The sequence below is a fragment of the Mixophyes fleayi genome, chromosome 3 (genome assembly GCF_038048845.1).
Source record: "Mixophyes fleayi isolate aMixFle1 chromosome 3, aMixFle1.hap1, whole genome shotgun sequence".
NCBI classification, from domain to species: Eukaryota; Metazoa; Chordata; class Amphibia; order Anura; family Limnodynastidae; genus Mixophyes; species Mixophyes fleayi.
Genome location: NC_134404.1, coordinates 189,779,621 through 189,798,273, shown reverse-complemented (window position 1 = coordinate 189,798,273; position 18,653 = coordinate 189,779,621). Strand labels below are relative to the sequence as shown.

Here is an 18,653-nt window from a genome sequence, read left to right as displayed (position 1 = left end):
TTACCTGATTTAAAAAAAAAAAAAGAGGGCAGGAAAGGATATGTGAAAGTAGGCAATTCTCCCCAAAAAATGTAATCTATATCGGTCTTTTTTTATTTTTATTTTTATTTTTATTTTTTTTTATTATTTTTACATAAGCCACTTCTGGAAATGCCCATCCTGTGGTTTACTAAAACTATGTTCACTTTTTGCTAACAAAGTCCTAAATAAAAAGTTTGTTAGACATTTCTTATTAATTACCTGAAATATATATTAATTAGTTCACCTTTTAGATGCCTCTCTTTCATTTAGATTTTTCACAGGTTGGATTCTGCGACTCCTGGAAGCTGGCTACATGCCCTTACAGTACCCCCTCTAAAGGGTGCAAGAGGAAACTATCCTGCAGAAGCAGATATGTATTAAAACAATAGGACATGCACTTAATCTGGAGGGCTATAAGAAATGGAACATTTGAGGATGAATTACTTTACTGAAGTGGTAGTGGATAGATGGAATAGCCTCCCTGTCGATGTGGTAGATGATAATAGAGTGGAAATTTAAACATGCATGGGCTAGAAAGAATACTATCCTAAATCTGATAAAAAAATAAACGATCCAATAGTGACTGTGCTCATGAGGGATAAAAGAGCAGGCAGACTAGATTGACCGAATGGGTGTATATGCTGTCAAATTCTGTGTTTCCTGAACAAATCTGACAAACCTATTGGTACCATCCTAACAAGCTGTCACCTCCACCTGTTCCTGTGGAAAAGTCCCTGGTATAGTTTAAAAGACCAAAGCAGAAACTGGATGCAGTTAAACAGGCTGCTATGCCAGCATTATCTAAATCATATTCACAGTTACATATGAAAAGTTGCTCCTAAGTAATCAGTGGAGGGATACTCCTGATAAAAAAAAAAAAATACCCAAAAGGAGGATTTTGTATTCCATTTACAGTAGAAGAGTTAAATTTCAAGTAAATACATTCTTATAACAGAGAATGGCCTGGCCTACCCTGAAGTCAGAAAATTTGGTCATGGCGAACAAACTACTTTTTTTTTTTCTAAGGCCCATAAGAAGGCTGTTTTATTCCATTAGAATAAGTTGTCAAATTTAGAAGGATAAAATGCCTCTCCCCATTGTCTGTTTCTATAAAAATATCTTTCAGAGATTTGACCATATGAGGCGATGGTTACATAATACAGTACAGACCATTATTTTATATAACCGTTTTGGCCTGCTGGATGGTGCCTTGAGGCAAACATTACAATCTAGAGGCAATCTGGTCTTGGTAGGGGAATACTATCCAGAGGGAGTGGGAGGAATAGTCCAATGAGCTCATTTCGTCATTATCAATCATCATCCTCAACATTTATTTATATAGCGCCAGCAAATTCCGTAGCGCTTTACAATTGGGGAAAAAACATTAATAAGACAATACTGGGTAATACATACAGACAGAGAGGTAAGAGAACCCTGCTCGCAAGCTTACAATCTATAGGACAATGGGAGTTTGAAACACAAGGGCATGTGCTACATCATATTGCACAATGGACCAGCTAGATTGCAAAGGTAAAAGTATTGAGTGGGCTATGTGTGTGGCAATGTTGGTCAGAGGGTTGTTGTCTTGCGTTAGCTGTGTAGAGGGTGGTACTAGGTTAATCTTGGGAGATTAAGATGGTGGTTGAGGAATATCATAAGCTTGTCTGAAGAGGTGGGTTTTCAGAGAACGCTTGAAGGTTTGAAGACTAGAGGAAAGACTTACTGTGCGAGGGAGGGAATTCCACAAAGTGGGTGCAGCCCGGAAAAGTCCTGTAACCGAGAATGGGAGGATGTGATGAGAGGGGAAGAGAGAAGTAGATCTTGTGCAGAGCGGAGGTGTCGAGTTGAGAGATATTTTGAGACAAGTGAGGAATGTATGTCGGTGCAATTTTGTTGACGGCCTTATATGTTAGTAGAAGAATTTTATATTGGATTCTTTGAAATACAGGCAGCCAATGTAGAGATTGACAGAGTGGCTCAGCAGAGGAAGAATGGTTTGCAAGGAAAATCAATCTAGCCGCTGCATGCAAAATAGATTGTAGGGGTTCACAACTGACTTTGGGAAGACCAGTAAGGAGGGAATTGCAATAGTCGATGCGGGCGATGATGAGTGCATGAATTAATGTTTTTGCGGTGTCTTGTGTCAGATATGTGCGTATTCTGGAAATGTTCTTTAGGTGTATGTAACATGATTTAGATAGAGTTGATGTGGGGACTAAACGACAGTTGTGAGTTAAGTCTGATAGTCTTCTCTTGGCTTCTGACGTTAGGGGTATGGTGCTGTGTAATGCTTTTATGTTTCCCCTATGTAAGACTGTGACCATACCTCTCCATTCCAGAATGGAACCTTAAGGTTTTAGAATTCCAGGCATCAGCAGGTCTAGACAAAGTTTGTCATAATGCCTCAGTGTTCACGAATGCTGTCCCTAAAACCTGCAATCAGTTGTTACTTACCAGGATTCTACATGGGTATTCCATATTTAAAACCATCTGGAATGCTCTGCGAATCCGTGACTGTGATGGAAATAAAGACAATGTTTGCCCATTTATAACCTATTTATGAGAAAAACATAATTGGGGTATTTTTGGTTAGAATTTAGCATAGTGCCTCTTACTCTTAAAAAAAAATAAAAAAATATTATCCACAATTTCACCCTTAAAAGCCAGCAAGGAATAATACTGCTAACGTTGTATAAGTATGGAGTCTGTTCTCGTATACTTTAGAGGGTCTTACTGGTCAAGAGCTTGTTTAGGAGAACTGCAGCAGTTTGTCCTAGAATCCAGAATGCTGAAGATCCAGATACCCTCAGGAATGGGTCATCTCCATTAAAGACATGATTTACCTTATGTTGTAGGCTGAAAAACCTGTGGTACTGAAAATGTTGCCTTTCATTTCCAAACAGCCAGTAGTGTTTTCGACAGACACATTTTCTGCACATTTCTTGCCATGAACAATGCATACATTTTGGCGTCCTCAACTATTTCAAGAAGGATGGCGAGAACAGTATTCTTTTGTACTTAAAATTTATAGCAAAAATGGAATGTGCCAGACCGATTTGATGGGGCTCTGTTATTTTATTTTCTTTTGTCACCCAACAGCTTTTGCTATGAAAGCAGCTATTCCAAGTTGAGCTTTTAGTCCTCTACGCTTCTTAAGGTGTTGAATGATATCTGTAATGCAAGTGGTGTTGGGTAGAACTTGGGGTCTAATTTTAAGCGTGTAAAGGGCCAAACAAAGGGTGCAATTTTTCTCTGGTCCGAGAATAAAAATGATGTGGGCAACCAAGGCATCAGGAGCGAGAGGAATGGTGTTATTTACACTGTTAACCATGCTAAAAAATGTAGGTCCTAACTCCTTAAGAAATCCATTTATTTTCCTAGTTGTAATCTGTTAAAGAGCATCCTGCAGGTAATGTAGATTAGTGGGTGCCTCCGTCGACGGCGTAGGGAGACCGTTAAGTATTCAATGCTGTGTGTCTCTGTAGGGGAAAGGTGCAGAGATTATTGATGTGAAATAGGGTACAGAACGGTATACAGAATTTGACAAATTTGTCAGCAATATCAGATTATGCTGGTAAGGCTCAGAAGTAACATATTATAAAACTTTTTTGGTGCTGCTGTCTCAGTGCATTTGTCTGCATTAAAAAATGCCCTGCTGCAAGCATCCCAAAGAATGATTATCCATATAGTCCTTGCCATTATTTACAAATTATCAGGAAATTTCAAATTGCGCCGCCACATCACTTAATCTTCACATCCAGTTATCTCTAAAAGAAAGTGTCAGCTGCAACATTGAATCCAAGTGGGTGGTCATTTTGTAAGAAAATACACACCTTCTCTGGTAGGTACACTTACCTCTAGAAAGTCAGTACCTGGTATATACCAGCAGCTGTCATAATGCATGTGGGTAACATGTAAGGTCTCCCAATCCAGCAATGAATACTGGATTAACTGCAATGCAATTCCCAGCGGAGGTGGAAATAGACAGAGCTGCTAGTCAGGTTAAGGGTAATTGATATCCAATATAAGATGTGCTTAATGGCGATGTTCACAAGAATAATCATGAGCTGGATAAACAGTACTTTCTCCTCTCTTTTCTCTCTTCCTAGGCACTAATGCCTAGGTTCCCAAACTGTGCGCCGCGGCACTGCCACAGGGGTGCCGTGGACAGGCAGAAGAAGAAGAAAAAAAAATATATAAAAACCCCCCCAAAACTTACCAATCCGGTGGCGCCCGGGACCCAGCATCCTCCCTCCTCGCTTCTCACTGAATGCTGGGCGTGACGTCATCACGCCTGACATATTCACTGAGAAGCGGCAGGAGAGAGGATGCTGGGTCCCGGGCGCTGCAGAATTAGTAAGTTTTTCTTTTTTTTTCTTTTTTTTTTCTTGTTCCTGTCCACGGCGGGATCCAGAGGAGGCACAGTGCAGATGCTGAGGGGGCAGATCGCGAATGCAGAGGGGACACAGCGAGGGGGCAGAGCGCGGATGCTGAGGGGGCACAGAGTGTGTGGATGCAGGGGGCACAGTGTGTGTTAGCTGTAAATTATTCTTTGACAGAAATATAATTGAAAAAAATATATATAAAAATATTCTTTTTCCTTGCATTTATGTGTATTATTTCGGCATACAACTAAATAAGTATTTCTGTGCTGACCGAAATACTTATTACATTTTTTTGACTACTTATAAAACAGGACTGCTAGATAATTATTTTGGAGGGGTGCCTTGAAAAAATTATGGAGACTCTAAGGGTGCCCCGAACTGCAAAAGTTTGGGAACCACTGCACTAATGCATATAGTCTAGTGTAGCCTAACCCTAACCATTTTTGTTTATTAAAAGGATAAGCATTGTAAAGTAAAGATTTTATATTTTGTAAGAATTCAGTGCCAAGTTATGTTGGTCCAATGTATACACAGTCCATCCTAATTGAGCCCCCACAAGGGATATATTCTGTAAGGCAAATTTAAGAGATCACCATAGACAGGAGTTATTGGAAATCCGTTTGGATTTCAGTTGTTCCTGGTTGTAAAATGAAGTGAGCCAGTGATCCCTATTGCTAGGTGTATGCTGTTATAAGCTAACAGCACCTATGGACCATGTGCATGGCCAGATTGGATAGACATCTGGCTGTTTGGTGATCAGGTCACAAGGCATGATCTCAGTGAGTGTGGCCACCATTAGCTGACATTTCTATTTCATTGGTACTATAACTCTTCTGTTCGCATTATGTGTTCTGTGATAGCGTCCTTCATTAATTTCCTCTATGCTTGGTTTATTAGTATGAGAATATTATAGCTCTCACTAGCAGATTCATATAAATCACTTATTATTGATTTCCTGTGCTGTAAGAGGTTTGGCAGATACTCTGACCACCCAGGAGTTTGAAATATTTGTGTCCATCAGAGCTAAGTGGTTTCTAAACCTTTCCAGTAGGACAGCAATGCTAGCAAATGATTTGTGTAAGTGAAGAGATTTATTGTTTTTTGCCTGCTGTGCTACAAAAAGCCTCAGATAGACTATATAGATAAGCTTGTGTTAAAAGCTTTAGAAATGGCAGTGACATGCTCAAAGTACTACATTTGGGTGATTTATGATTACTGATTTCAGACCTTTCTTTACTTTACCCCATTGTGAAAGCAATGCTCTTTTGCTTTCCCATTTCTTTGTCATTTGCTTTAGTACAATAAAAAGTATTCCTTCATAATAATAATATAGGCATATTGCATGGCGACATGACTTTTAAACAGAAACGTATATTTAGAGTTCACTACCCATTAATTATTGATAGTGCTTTGTCCGCTTCAAATACAGATTTCTGTTTTTGCCCAAACATTAGGCTTTAGTGGCGACTGTCTCTTCCAATGGCCAAGAATGTGGAGAAGACCTATGGTCAGTGGTGCTGCACTGTTACATCGGTGTACCAGTGAATACAATTGTCACTCAATTAGCTGTAACAATTGCAATATATTCCTCCGTGTTCCCGAGGATAGTCACAGAAGTGGTGTATAGGAAGAGATGGAGATGAACAACCTCCAAAAGAAATTCAAAGCGTTAATCTTAATTTCAATTTGTCATTTTACGTCACATGTCCAGGTATAGGGCGCAACAGAAACTGATCATTACTACTGTGCGTGGCCAGTATATGAGAATTGTGTATATATAATATAATATCTAACACAGCTCCCAACTGTACCTAAAGCAGTTCTGCCCCTTTAGGCAACCTCCCATCCTGCCCGTTACATAAATTTTCCTGGTTCTGCAGTAAATGATGATGTGTTACACTGCACATTTACCTGCAATTCACCTGTACTGTTTTTCTTTACATTTTCAGTGAATAACAGTCAAGATCAAGCCATGATAAAATTGCTAGCTGGTCTAGAAGATGATGGCTATCAAGTGGACCTGTCAAGACGCTTGTCACAGCACAGTTTTTCTGCAAGGTGCAGTAACATGCAGAATAGTGACGATGAGGAGAATGAGCCACAAGTGGAGAAGGAAGAGATGGAGCTTAGCATATTAATGTCTCAAAGATGGGACAGCAACATGGAAGGACATGATCATAAAAGAAAGTATGTATCCAACCACAAACAAATAACTTATACTTTTTCTCTCTATGTCCAAGTGCATGGCTGGCCATCCAATCAGTGGCCAAGAGTCAAAAAATATCCTTAAATACGGCAAAGAGCTGACTTTACCTTTTTATTTATGTGTGCATATACATATACACAGTATAAACATGCGCATACATACCGCTCACATATACATAGAAAGATATTGTAAATTGTTATATTTTCAAAGTGAAAAAGAAGATATCCAACATTACCAAAATGTTCAGAATAATAATCAACTCCGCTTTTACCTTGCTGCTGTGTCCAGCAAAGAAAGGTTCAAAGTCTCTCCACACAGCCCACCAGACCTCACCTCGTGCCCATTACATACACATCAGCCTCTCCACATGCAATGAAATCTACCCCATCTATGCTAATCAGCCTCACCACATGCCCCATATATGCCAGTCAGCCTCACCACATGCCTTATATGCCTTCCTACCTAACCACATGCCAACAGACCTCACCAGATGCCCATCAGATCCCCCCACATATGCCAATCAGCCTCCCCCAAATTTTATAAAATCGAATTCTCGTTCTCTACCTGTCCTATTTCTAGGATCACGTCTCATAGATAACACCCTATCCTCTTCCGTTTTTAGCCCTCTACCACATTATATTGTGCCTTGGGATATGTATATTTTATAACACTATGTCCCTTACTCACCTACTTACAGCAGAAAGACAGCAGACACAGCCTCTGGAACCCGCAAAAAAAGGAAGGAGGGAGAGCACGCTCCACTCTCTCCTCCTCTGATTTGATAACGTACACACTGTGACCTCCCTGCGTTGTGCAGAGGAGGTCACGTAATTGGGGAGTTGCGCTGGCTGGGGATCGAACTGCCCCTGCCAGCGCCTGGAGAATCTGAACCCTGGCTGGGGACTGATCTGTCCCTGCCAGCATTGGAGCCGCATTTGTAAGTTAAAACAATATAGTGCCTATATAATTATAACCTATGATGTGCTGTACTTTTTAATTTTAGATTATAAACTGCCATACTGTTAGATAAGAAGTGTTTCAAGTGTGTACATGTTTGGTGCCCAGGTCAGCAGTGATTTGGGTTTCCTACGTGCTGGTTTTACATGTGTCATTATTATAGCTCCAACAGATGTCTGTTTCCAATGTCTGCTGAAACAAGTGAAGAATAGTGGAGAACTGCGAGTAGATTTTTTTTGTACCGATGACAGAAACTATCTATTGCAGCCTATCCAGAGGAGATTAGTGTACACAGCTCTGCCAGAACTGCTGTATGAAGCACGGCACCACAGAGGTAGGATCGAGAGAGGGCTCCAGGATAGCAGATGGTACTCTGCTGGGTCATTCTTGCTATAGAGCGAAGGAGGCAGCGACATGTATCAAAAGGGCACTGCGAGCATGTCTGTGATTAGTTAGAGGTAAATATTGTCTTAAGAACATTAAGATGTTTTTGGACAACAGACTTGTTAAACATGAAAATATTTTTTTTCTCTATAGTATTGCTAAATTTTCCTTCTAGTAAGGAAATATGCTAACAGAATGGAATGAAACTTTCTGTCATCACTAGTTGAAAATTGTGTTTCCAGTTTGCTGAAGTATTTTAAGGACCCCCTCCGCCCCAAAATATTTTTGACACGAAAAATAGAGTGAAAAGTCTTCTACAGCAATTTTATTTAAAAAGTGATAGAATGTATATTGCCCATCATCTAATCACTCCCCCACATTTGGCTGTCACTGAATAGACGGGGGAGGAGATGGGTCAAAAAGCTCAAGCAAAGCCGATCATGTTCAGTTATTTACTTTGATTTCAATTTTTAATTTTCATACCTCTCTGGTCACAGTTTGAACCTGATTGTAGGTATCGCTTGTTACATAATCATTATCGTGGGCATATAAACATTTTACTTTTTGTCACTATCCTCTTGTCTCCTTAAGTAATTCAAAGTATATACATTCTTACATTTTCTAAATGTCAATTAAGGAATGGAACATATAACGCAGTGGATTGACGTAGCTGTGTTAACACCTGTTTTTATGTTGGCTCTTTTCCATTTGAGGGATAATTTACTCTTTAAATAACCTACAGAATTTTCTTTGGTGTAATAAGGGTGTGACTGATGGGATGTTCTTGATGATAGGATGGAGGGGAATGTGCCTTTGTGTTGAATATAATCTTGACAGTGACCACAATTTCCAAGTGGTATATTTCTCATGTAATCTAAGCCTATGTAAAGTAGTTTTCGTGTTTTGTATTGTTGAAGTGAACATTCTTTTTCTTTCTAGCCTTGGTAAGAATATTGATGACAGCTCATCAGAAGAAGAGGACTCCACAGACAATGAAATGGAGTGGAGTAGCAACAAACTGCTCCTTGCAAATCTTTCTATACCTCAATTAGATGGCACAGCAGATGAAAACAGTGGTAAATAGAACATTTCTAGCTTATTGATTGCTACTTCTTGCTGCAATATTTTTAGGGAAATACAAAATATGCAAGTATAAAATTTATTGTCTATCATCCGGAATGCTTGGGGCCAGAAGTGTTTTTGTTGTGTCTAATTTGGAACAACATGCTTAAAATATTGTAAATACATTTAAAAGGTAACCCCCTGCTTTTTTTCTCCATTTTTTTTTCCATTTGTTTACAGATAAAGAAGTCCATACTAGTAGTAGTTTTTGGTTTTGCTTACCCTTTAAATTGGTTCCATATATTAATGAAACAATGGTGGAGATGCCGTAAACACTGTAACCTACCACTACAATACAATTGCATACATACTGTGTGTAAAAGAACCCGTATTTTACGCCATAATTGCACACGCTAACTTCTTAATTCTGTTTCTGGATATGCTCGTTACATTACCATACTCATTTACAATTTCCCTCTTATGACACACCTACTTCAGTCCTTTAAACCTAATTTACTGTATCGCACAGATTTCTATATATATCTCCCATATATCAAGACATTATAGGTTCATAACCACATCGCAGATATGTGTATGAAATAGAATCTTTACTTGTACAATAATGTGATGATATAAATTTCAAAAATATAATCTTACACACGGTACATATAATAGATGACATTCTGTGTGTAGATACATTAACTTATTCATTTCTTGCTAGTTATTTATGTAACATACATACATAGTCATATGCATGTGAACACAGACGATCCCCCTGTTAGGTGTATTATCTCCACCTTAAGCCTAATTGCACTATAAAATATATATATACACATACATACATACATACATACATACATACATACACACACACACACACACACACACACACACACACACTCTCTCTCTCTATTCCAATACATATACTCTAGTATTCATAATAAAAATGTCTCTAACAGTCAAACTTGCCAATACAACTTCGCTGCTTGGCCATTTTAAGTAGTGATAGAGAAATCATGTTAGCAATATGTGATTCAATGGTGGCCCTTATTAGTAACACAATAACTGCAAGTTCCCCACAAATATTTCCCTATTCAGCAGTTATCACATATTGTTCACTAATCCCTCTGTAGTCTCAGGTTGTTAACACACAACCACATGGGCAGCATGGTGGCTCAGTGGTTAGCACTTCTGCCTCACAGCACTGGGGTCAGGAGTTTTTTTTTCCCGACCATGGCCTTATCTGTGTGGGGTTTGTATGTTCTCCCTGTGTTTGCATGGGTTTCCTCCAGGTTAGCTGTACTCCTATGGTAAATTTGGACTTCTTACAAACACACTGCCACAGCCTTCTCCTCTTCCTCTATTGGAGAGATACTTGGCCAGTGGCAGGGTGAGCCCATATATGAACACCTTTAGTTCGCACAGTCAAGCAGATGCAGTGGAAGGAATTTAAATTTAAAGTGGATGTAATTTTTTTGTTTTGAAATGTCCATGTAAAATCTGAAAGTAACACTATATTCACTTCATTTTTAGATAACGCTTTGAATAATGAAAGTACGCTAACCCACTCTTCTGTCATTGCAAAGAGCAAGTTGTCAATAAAGACGTCCATCTTTCACAAAGATGCTGCTTCACTGGAACCACAGTCTTCTGCCAAAACAGCGTTCCAGTGTCAGCACACAAGTGCCCTTTCATCTCATGTATTGAAGAAAGAGGGTTTAATAGAAGAGCTTTCCCAATCAACTGGGGAAAAGGGAACTGAACTTTCCGTCCATTCATTTACAAATGATAGCACTTATAGTATGAAATATCCAGCAACTTTCACCAATTCTGTTCATTCAGAAATCCTACATAAAGAAGGAAGCATGAATGACATTGTCTCCATCCCAGCAAGTGACAAGAATGTCTATGAAGATGGAATCTCCTCCATGAATAGACATCTGCAGTGCAGGAAATTCACCAGCATTAGAAAAGATAAGGATGCCTCTTTTTTGCATATGAACAGACATGGCAGCGATGGTACATTAGATAGAACTCAGCGAAATTTCACCGAGCTGAGTAACTGCAAAGTTAAAAAAGCTGCGGACATAAGTGATAAATGTAATGTTCCCCCAAATAGCTTTGTTCACACAGCCTTAACTGAAAGTAGTGACAGGACTCCATGTGTTGATGGTAGTAGAATCACAGTGCACCCTGTGGATACAGACATTAATGAAGGAAGCCTTAATAAAATGAAGGTACGATATGAAGAATTTCAGGAACACAAAGCAGAAGTGACCAGTGTTAACCAGCAGGTGACCCATTACAAGTTTTTTCCCAGTGTTGTACTTTCAAACTGTTTGAACCGGCCACAGAAGGCTGTGCCAATGACCTGCAAGCTTCAACAGCCTAAAAAACAATCAAGGTTAAAGCTTGCTAAAAAGCTAAAGAGCGTTGTAAATAAAGAGCAAATAAATGTAGTCATGGAAGTGGAACATCAAGAGTGTATAAGAAATGACACAGGACATGATCTCAATCAAGATCAACAGCTTTTCGTTGAGCATGATAAAGTGGACTGTTCTAATTTCCAAAATATGGAATTGGTAAAAGATAGCAGTTATGCCCCAGGTAATGCCTGTAGCAAAAGTCCGCCTGATGTTGACAGGGTACCATCCTGTGATATTGCTGTTATGATGGATGATGGCGCTTTTCAAGGTAACACATGTGAAATGAATAGCTTTGAATGTCCTTTTGAGGAGGGTAATGCAGATTCTGATCCATCCTTGGCACTTTATGGAAATAAGTATACTTTAAGGACAAAAAGGAAAGTCAATTTTGAAATTGAGGATGAGGAGGCCAACCTGGGTGTAAACAACTCAATAGTCAATCTACCTCAACCTGTTGAAGCCAATGAATCTGTGGTACAGTCTCAAAAGTCCCGCAAGCGCAGAAAGGTTTCCAATAAGCTACCACCAGTAATTATAAAATATATCATCATCAATCGTTTTAAAGGTAGAAAAAACATGCAAGTAAAATTAGAGAAGCTAGACCCTACTGAACAGCAGGTAATGTTAACAGATGGCAAACTTACATATTATAATAAAATGGCACCTTTAAAAGATTTCTGGCCCAAAGTACCAGACTCCCCTGCAACCAAATACCCAATATACCCTGTCGCACCAAAGAAGATCAATAAAAGAAAAACAAAACCGAAATGTACCAAGAAAAAGCCAGGGAGAGTTCCAAAGACGCAGAGTGAACACCTTAAGCGATCCCTACCTCTAAGGAAAAAAAGAACTCGTATTTTTCTTATGCCTCCCATGCCATCATATAGTGTTGAAACAGAGGATTGTGATACAGACTACAAGGATGTCATGTCAAAACTTGGCTTTCTGACAGAAAGAAGCCCAAGCCCAATAAATATGTCTCCCCCACGTTGCTGGTCACCAACCGATCCAAGAGCTGAAGAAATGATGACTAGTCCTGTTGAGGAGACTCCTCTCTTTAAGAATTATCCCTTAAGTAGTGCTAAGAAAGAGAGTGCAATTGGTACTAAAAAAAGACAAAGAAAACCGCAAACAAACAAATCTAGGAAAAAAATAGCTGTAAGCCCTCCTCCTATTGTAATCAAGCAAGGAAACAAATTTAACCAACTTCAGTTGGGCAGAGATGGGAAAAGACAAAAGGGGAAGCCTAGGCAGAAAAAAAGTGAAAAGGTCCCAAGGAAACACACAAAAATTAAAGATCGAGATAAGGGCGCAAACGTTGAAACTGCTGGATCCGAACCAGTGATTCTAGAACAGCCTGTGACTCTAAAGGATGAAGAGACAAACTCAGAATCTATGACCCAGTTGTCACAGTTTTCTCTGTCTAGATTTTCTACTGGACATGTCCACTCTTCCCAGCTCTCATCCAGCAGCACACAGGAAGACTTACCTGTAAGCACACTTTCATTCACTGGTACACCTATTTCTGTCAACTCTCAGACCTCTACTGTTCTGAAAGAGTCTAATATTTCTTCGGCGTCACTGCCGTTAAATCAAATTATAGAGCCATTCAAGATAAATACTACAAGAACACCATTTCCTAATGTGTTTCAAATGCAGGAATCAAATGCAACTCAAAATACAGTCCCAAATCCATTTAGTCGCCCATCTCAGGTAATACAGAATGCACAATTCACCTTGAATTGTACTCCTTTCACTCAAGAGGATCCCACAGAAGTGCAGAAAAGGCTTTTAGCCTCTGTTGGGAAATTGAGGGATTCCCAAAGCGTACCAGACTCTCTGCCTTTTGAAAAGTTGCAGTCAAACCTTTTACCATGCACAATAAACAACCAGCAGCAGGTGACATGCTTACAGGACCCATCTAAACAATGTGACTCGAGTTCATCTTCAGAAGGTCCGTTGCCTAGGAGTTCTTTGGTAACATCTTTGAGAAGTCCTATCAAACTGACATCTTGGGAACAAAAAGAATTGTTTGATGGAACACAATTTACTGCTCAGAGGCTGAATCAGAACTGCTTACCCGATATATTTTCCTGTACCAAAACACTTCATAACTCTATCAAAGCAGGTGCTTCACAGAGAATTGTTGATGCACAGAGTGGAATAGCAGTTCTGAAGGAATTGCTTCACAAAAAGCAACAGAAAGTGAAAGTAACAGCAGTGGAAGAGATAAATTCTAAACTTCAAGGTAATCCGTCTTCTCTGACTGAACAAAAGTGTACTAATAAAAAAACACGGTGTGCAACACCAAACAAAAAACCCAGGGCTCCTCGTAGCAAAAAGCAGAAAGAGGCCAAGAATATGAAAATCGACTTGGTTAAACATCAGAGTGAACGCCAGATAAAAGGCTCTATATCTGATGGGAGCCCTGGGATTTTTGCTGACCCTAGTTTTGAAAGCTGCTACTCACTTGAAGAAAGTTTATCTCCTGAGCAGAATTACAACTTTGATATCAATGCTGTAGGGCAAACTGGTCTTTGCAGTTTATACACAGGCAGCCAGTTTATTCCAGCTGATCAAAATTTGCCTCAAAAATTCCTGAGTGATCCCGTCCCTAGCCATGCTGTAGAACATGAGCTTGTAAAACATGAAAGCCAACCAACTGAGCAGAACAACGTCCTCACTTTGGAACAGCAAATACAAAGACCTAGTTCTCTTAGTCCTGACTTGTTTGAAAAATCGACTGTTGATGTTAAGCAAAGTCCTCTCCTTAAGCAATGGAAAGATTGTTTACTTACTCAAAGTTTTCATCATCCCTCTATAGATGTAGCTTTTACTCAACAGGCCGAAGATTTTGAGAATAAAAAATGTAGTCTGCATAGTCAAGGGTTTCCGAAAAACGCCTCATTTAATGCAGCTCAGTCAGAATGGGTTCATACAGAAATAAATAGTGAGACTAAAGAGGCCATGTTTGATGTTTACCGCCAGCCAAATTCCAATTCGTCTTTTACCGGGCTTGCATCTTCTCCTGAAACAGATTTTATGGATGGAGACTTAGAACTGTATATTTCAAGACACGGTGGTGGACTGACTCCAACTCCTGACAGTTCACCAAGATCTATGAGTTCCCCATCTCAGTCCAAGAATGGGAATGCTACACCTCGGCCAGTTCACATTTTAAAACCTTTAATGTCACCACCTAGCCGTGATGAAATTATGGCAACTCTGTTGGACCATGACCTGATGGAAACAATTTATCAAGAACCATTCTTCAGCAACCCTTCAGATGCTCCAGAAAAGCCTAGGTGAGCATGTATTATAATTAGAGATTTTAATTAACTCACCGTTTATCTATGCATGACCAAGTAAATGGTCTCATCCCATTGATCAACCATTAGTGATGAATAACATTTTGTCTGTTGGTAACATGAAAGGGAATCTATGAAATTGCAAAATGTGTGCCTCCTACATTGCTTGTGCCAACTGCGCCTATATTTTCACGAATGCACTCACATTTTATGCAGAAGTGCTTGGATTTGAGTGTGGCACTGCAGCATCTGTAGACGGTGCAATCTTCTGCATTATCTGATGGAAGGTGCTGGGTGAGGCTGCTCCTTGATTTGTACGAGCTAAGTGCATGATTGGGCCTAGTACTGTTGTTGACTTCCAGAATTAATTTAATCAGCATTTCCAGGTGAAAACATTCAAGCTTAACTGAGCTGCTTCTTTCCCTTAGTGGGAGCCTGATGGTGGTGGTGGTAGGATAGACTTTTCACTAATTACTTTTTAATTAGTTTGTTGCGCACATTTTAGTTGGTCCTTAATCCCATAAAGATAGGCACAGGTTTCCCTAGGGTAGCTCCCAAAACTAGGCTAGGCTAGTGCACCCACACAGGAGTGCACGCAGGATTTTTAAGGGGGGGTTCCCCCCTCCCCAAAAAACAGAGCTGCTGCGCATGCGGCCATGCATGCGCAGCAGCTCCATTTCGGCTGCACTGCACTGAACAGCAGCCGCGGCGGACGCTTCTTTGACAGCACCGCGGCTGCTGTATAGTACAGTGCCGCAATGTAGGGACACTGATCTTCGCGGAGGGGTTTCTGGAGAACCAAAATCCCCCCCCCCTTCCCTTCCCCTGCGTGCGCCCCTGCCACATCTTTTGCCCTTTCATTAATTCTCTTTTATTGTGCAATTTATATGCGGTCACTTGGCAGCAACGTAATATGTCTTTTTAAAACTACAGTGCCACCCATAGGATGTTAAAATCAATTGCAGTGAAGTTTAAAAACAAAGCAAACAAAAAAAAAAGACGTAAAGTAATACTCTACCCTTTGAAAGCTTCCATGTATTTTCTTTGCAGTAGTAATTGATTCAGTAAAAGCATATTTAAAACATCAATCAGTTTCATTTTGCACAGGAATTAATGGTTGTAATTCTACTAGCTGCACTGGAAGGGGTTAGACTTAACATCATAAAGGATATTTTTAAAGCAGTGCTAAATACAACAAGATTTATGAGCTTGAAGTATATATATATATGTTTGAATGGGGCCTCACATCCCTATATTGTTGGGGAACCCTAATGTTTACACATTGCAACTCTGCGGTTTCCTGTTTTATCCCGGTTTCCCAACCCTGTTACGTACAGCCTACTTTCTCTATATGAGTAGAAAGGTTCTGCACACTCCTCCCCTGCTGCTGTGAAAGTTCTAAGGACAACCCGTACCCAATAGCTCATATCTGCATCCCGGACCAGCATAATTTAAAGATTGCTTACAATATGGGCACCTTTTAAAAACTGAAAATCCTTCTATTAGACACCAAGTTATAAGATGAAAAAACAGTTATTACGTAAACTTTTTTTCTTTTTTCTTTTTTTAAACCTCATCCTTTTCTCACAAATAGCTGCCAGAATGAATATTCTTTAAATAGTCTGTGCTGTTTTGGCTTATCAGAGATAAATAATTGTACAGCAGTAATGTTTTGTTTTTATGCTTTGAATAGCTTCTATCAACAATATATGAATCCGTTGCTAAAACAATGTCCATGGTAAATGATTACACTTCACAATTGTGAAGATAATTCTATTCAAGAAGTGCTACCACTATATGAAAAATGTGCTATCATTCCCTATTTATTTATTTTTTTAGAAAAATATTGTAATAAAAGATGTTTGTTGTGGTTTTCAGCTACCTAATGTTCACGTCATTTAATTGCTTTCATTTTTCTGCACAGAGAGATTGGAGGAAGAATTCTCACAGTTGAGACAAAACTTGCACATAATCTTCCTGAGTTTGAAGGGGATTTTTTGATGGAAGGACTGAGACTATGGAAAACTGCTTTTTCAGCAATGACGCAAAACCCTAGGCCAGTATCTCCCACTCGAATGACCAGACTGGTCATGGAAAAAGAGAAAAATAAGCTGAATCCTGATGATGATAAAAAGCTGGTGATCATGCCATGTAGAAGTGCTCCTGGTCCAGAGAGAGTCCAGCTATGGCTTCAGGCCAAAGAACTCTACGAGTCCTCTAAGACATCAGGAAAATGTCCATTAGTTGAAGAGACAAATGATGACAAGAATACCAAGGTTGCCGCTGTGCCCAATGGTTGCAACAGCTTGCCTCCAAAGGAAATACAGATTTTATTGGCGCAACCTGCAAGTTCAGAAGATCAGCCAACAATTGAGAATAATGTAATGATCCATATAGCCAGCCCACCGCCGACTCTACATGTTTCAGACTCTGTAGGAGTAGAAGGGGGAATTGACATACTGCCTGGTGAAGCTGATATTGAATCAAGTCATAGGACTTATGAAAATGAATTTTCTGGTAGTTCTGTTTCACCAGAATCTCCAGTTTTGACACCTTGGCAGAACCTTGACCCTCTAGATCATAAACCATCATCACCAGCTGAAGAGGGAATGGCAGTTGACAATGAAAAGACAGTGAGGAATGTGAAAAGTGAAGTAGGAGGCTTATCAACTCCTTCTCCACCTCCATTTAAACAGAAGAGACACAAATCCAAACATGCTTGTCTACATAGTACACCTGTTGCAGAGAGGAGGACTAAAGTAGCATCTCCTGATATGATGCAATTTTCTCCTTTAATTTCAGGTATGTCTTTGCATGAGATTGTTTGATCATAATGTGCTCACCAGAATAAGTCAATATTTTCTGCATACTTTATTGTTGTAAAGAAAATTTTCAATAAAATGTAACCGTATTAGAAGTCTCGGCCTAGTTCCATGAACATATAAAGGCAACAGGCTTGTATTCCCTGAAGGAGCTACATAATTTAACCATACACACGTGCTATAATATATAGATATATATGTTCCATATGATAGGATGGACTTTCTGATACTTGGCTTTGGTAGAAGGGAATTTTTTTTTATTTTTCATGGTGTGTAGAGGCAGCTACACCAGTGTAACCTGAGCCATGCAAGTCACCCTATTCAGAATACATGATGCTGTGTTGTAGTGGCTGCATATCAATTAAGGAATAAAGTGCTACTACTAATACTGCCAGGGACTGGTTAAAGAAATCATGCTGAATATAAAAAAAAAATTTTTACAAGATATTTATTTGGGTATTAGAGACCAAATGTATATATTTACAAAGGATGGCCAACTACAGTTCTATACGGGTAACGTTTGAGAAAAAATAAATAGATCTTAAAATGAAATCTGGGACTCAATATTTGTGCCACAAAACTCTTAATACCAAATAAAAGCTGTAAAAATTATATTAATATGAAGTTGACATTGAACAGTTCATGTCATTTCCATTTTATTTGGCTGGATTTCATCGCTAATTTTTTATTTTCGATCTAGAAACACAATGTCAAAAGATGAGTCAGAGAAGAGGCACAAACCCTGATAAACTGCGTAGAGTACTTCTAACTACTCAAATGAGGGTAAGTGCTGGTTACAGATATGCAGGGTGTTTGGTGGTCCCAAAACTTTCACCTAAAGGACAAGCATTTCCTATTATACATCATAAATATTGTATACAGTTTGCAGTTCTCCACTGTCATGATTATGTCCTAATCAGGATCATTATGGAAATATGTTAATGTTGTCACAATGTATCCTAATTTCTGAATTGACTTTCATCAAAATGGTTTCTAGAAAATCACTGTCGTAAGCAAATAATGGGTTAATGTATGTTTATAAAGGAAAGTGACATTCAGTGGTTTGCTGTTGCCCTGTTATC

The 18,653-nt window shown here is 39.3% G+C and overlaps 1 protein-coding gene across 2 annotated transcripts in view; it reads left to right on the top strand.

The window, feature by feature from the left end:
• REV3L (REV3 like, DNA directed polymerase zeta catalytic subunit) overlaps window positions 1-18,653 on the top strand; it is a 153,383-nt gene that overhangs the window by 92,802 nt on the left and 41,928 nt on the right. For both annotated transcript variants that reach the window (XM_075202931.1, XM_075202929.1), the window contains 5 exons: window positions 6,356-6,593; window positions 8,893-9,029; window positions 10,549-14,746; window positions 16,674-17,551; window positions 18,272-18,354. In XM_075202931.1, the coding sequence (XP_075059032.1) occupies window positions 6,356-6,593; window positions 8,893-9,029; window positions 10,549-14,746; window positions 16,674-17,551; window positions 18,272-18,354 (5,534 nt within the window). The remainder of the gene's footprint in view (window positions 1-6,355; window positions 6,594-8,892; window positions 9,030-10,548; window positions 14,747-16,673; window positions 17,552-18,271; window positions 18,355-18,653) is intronic.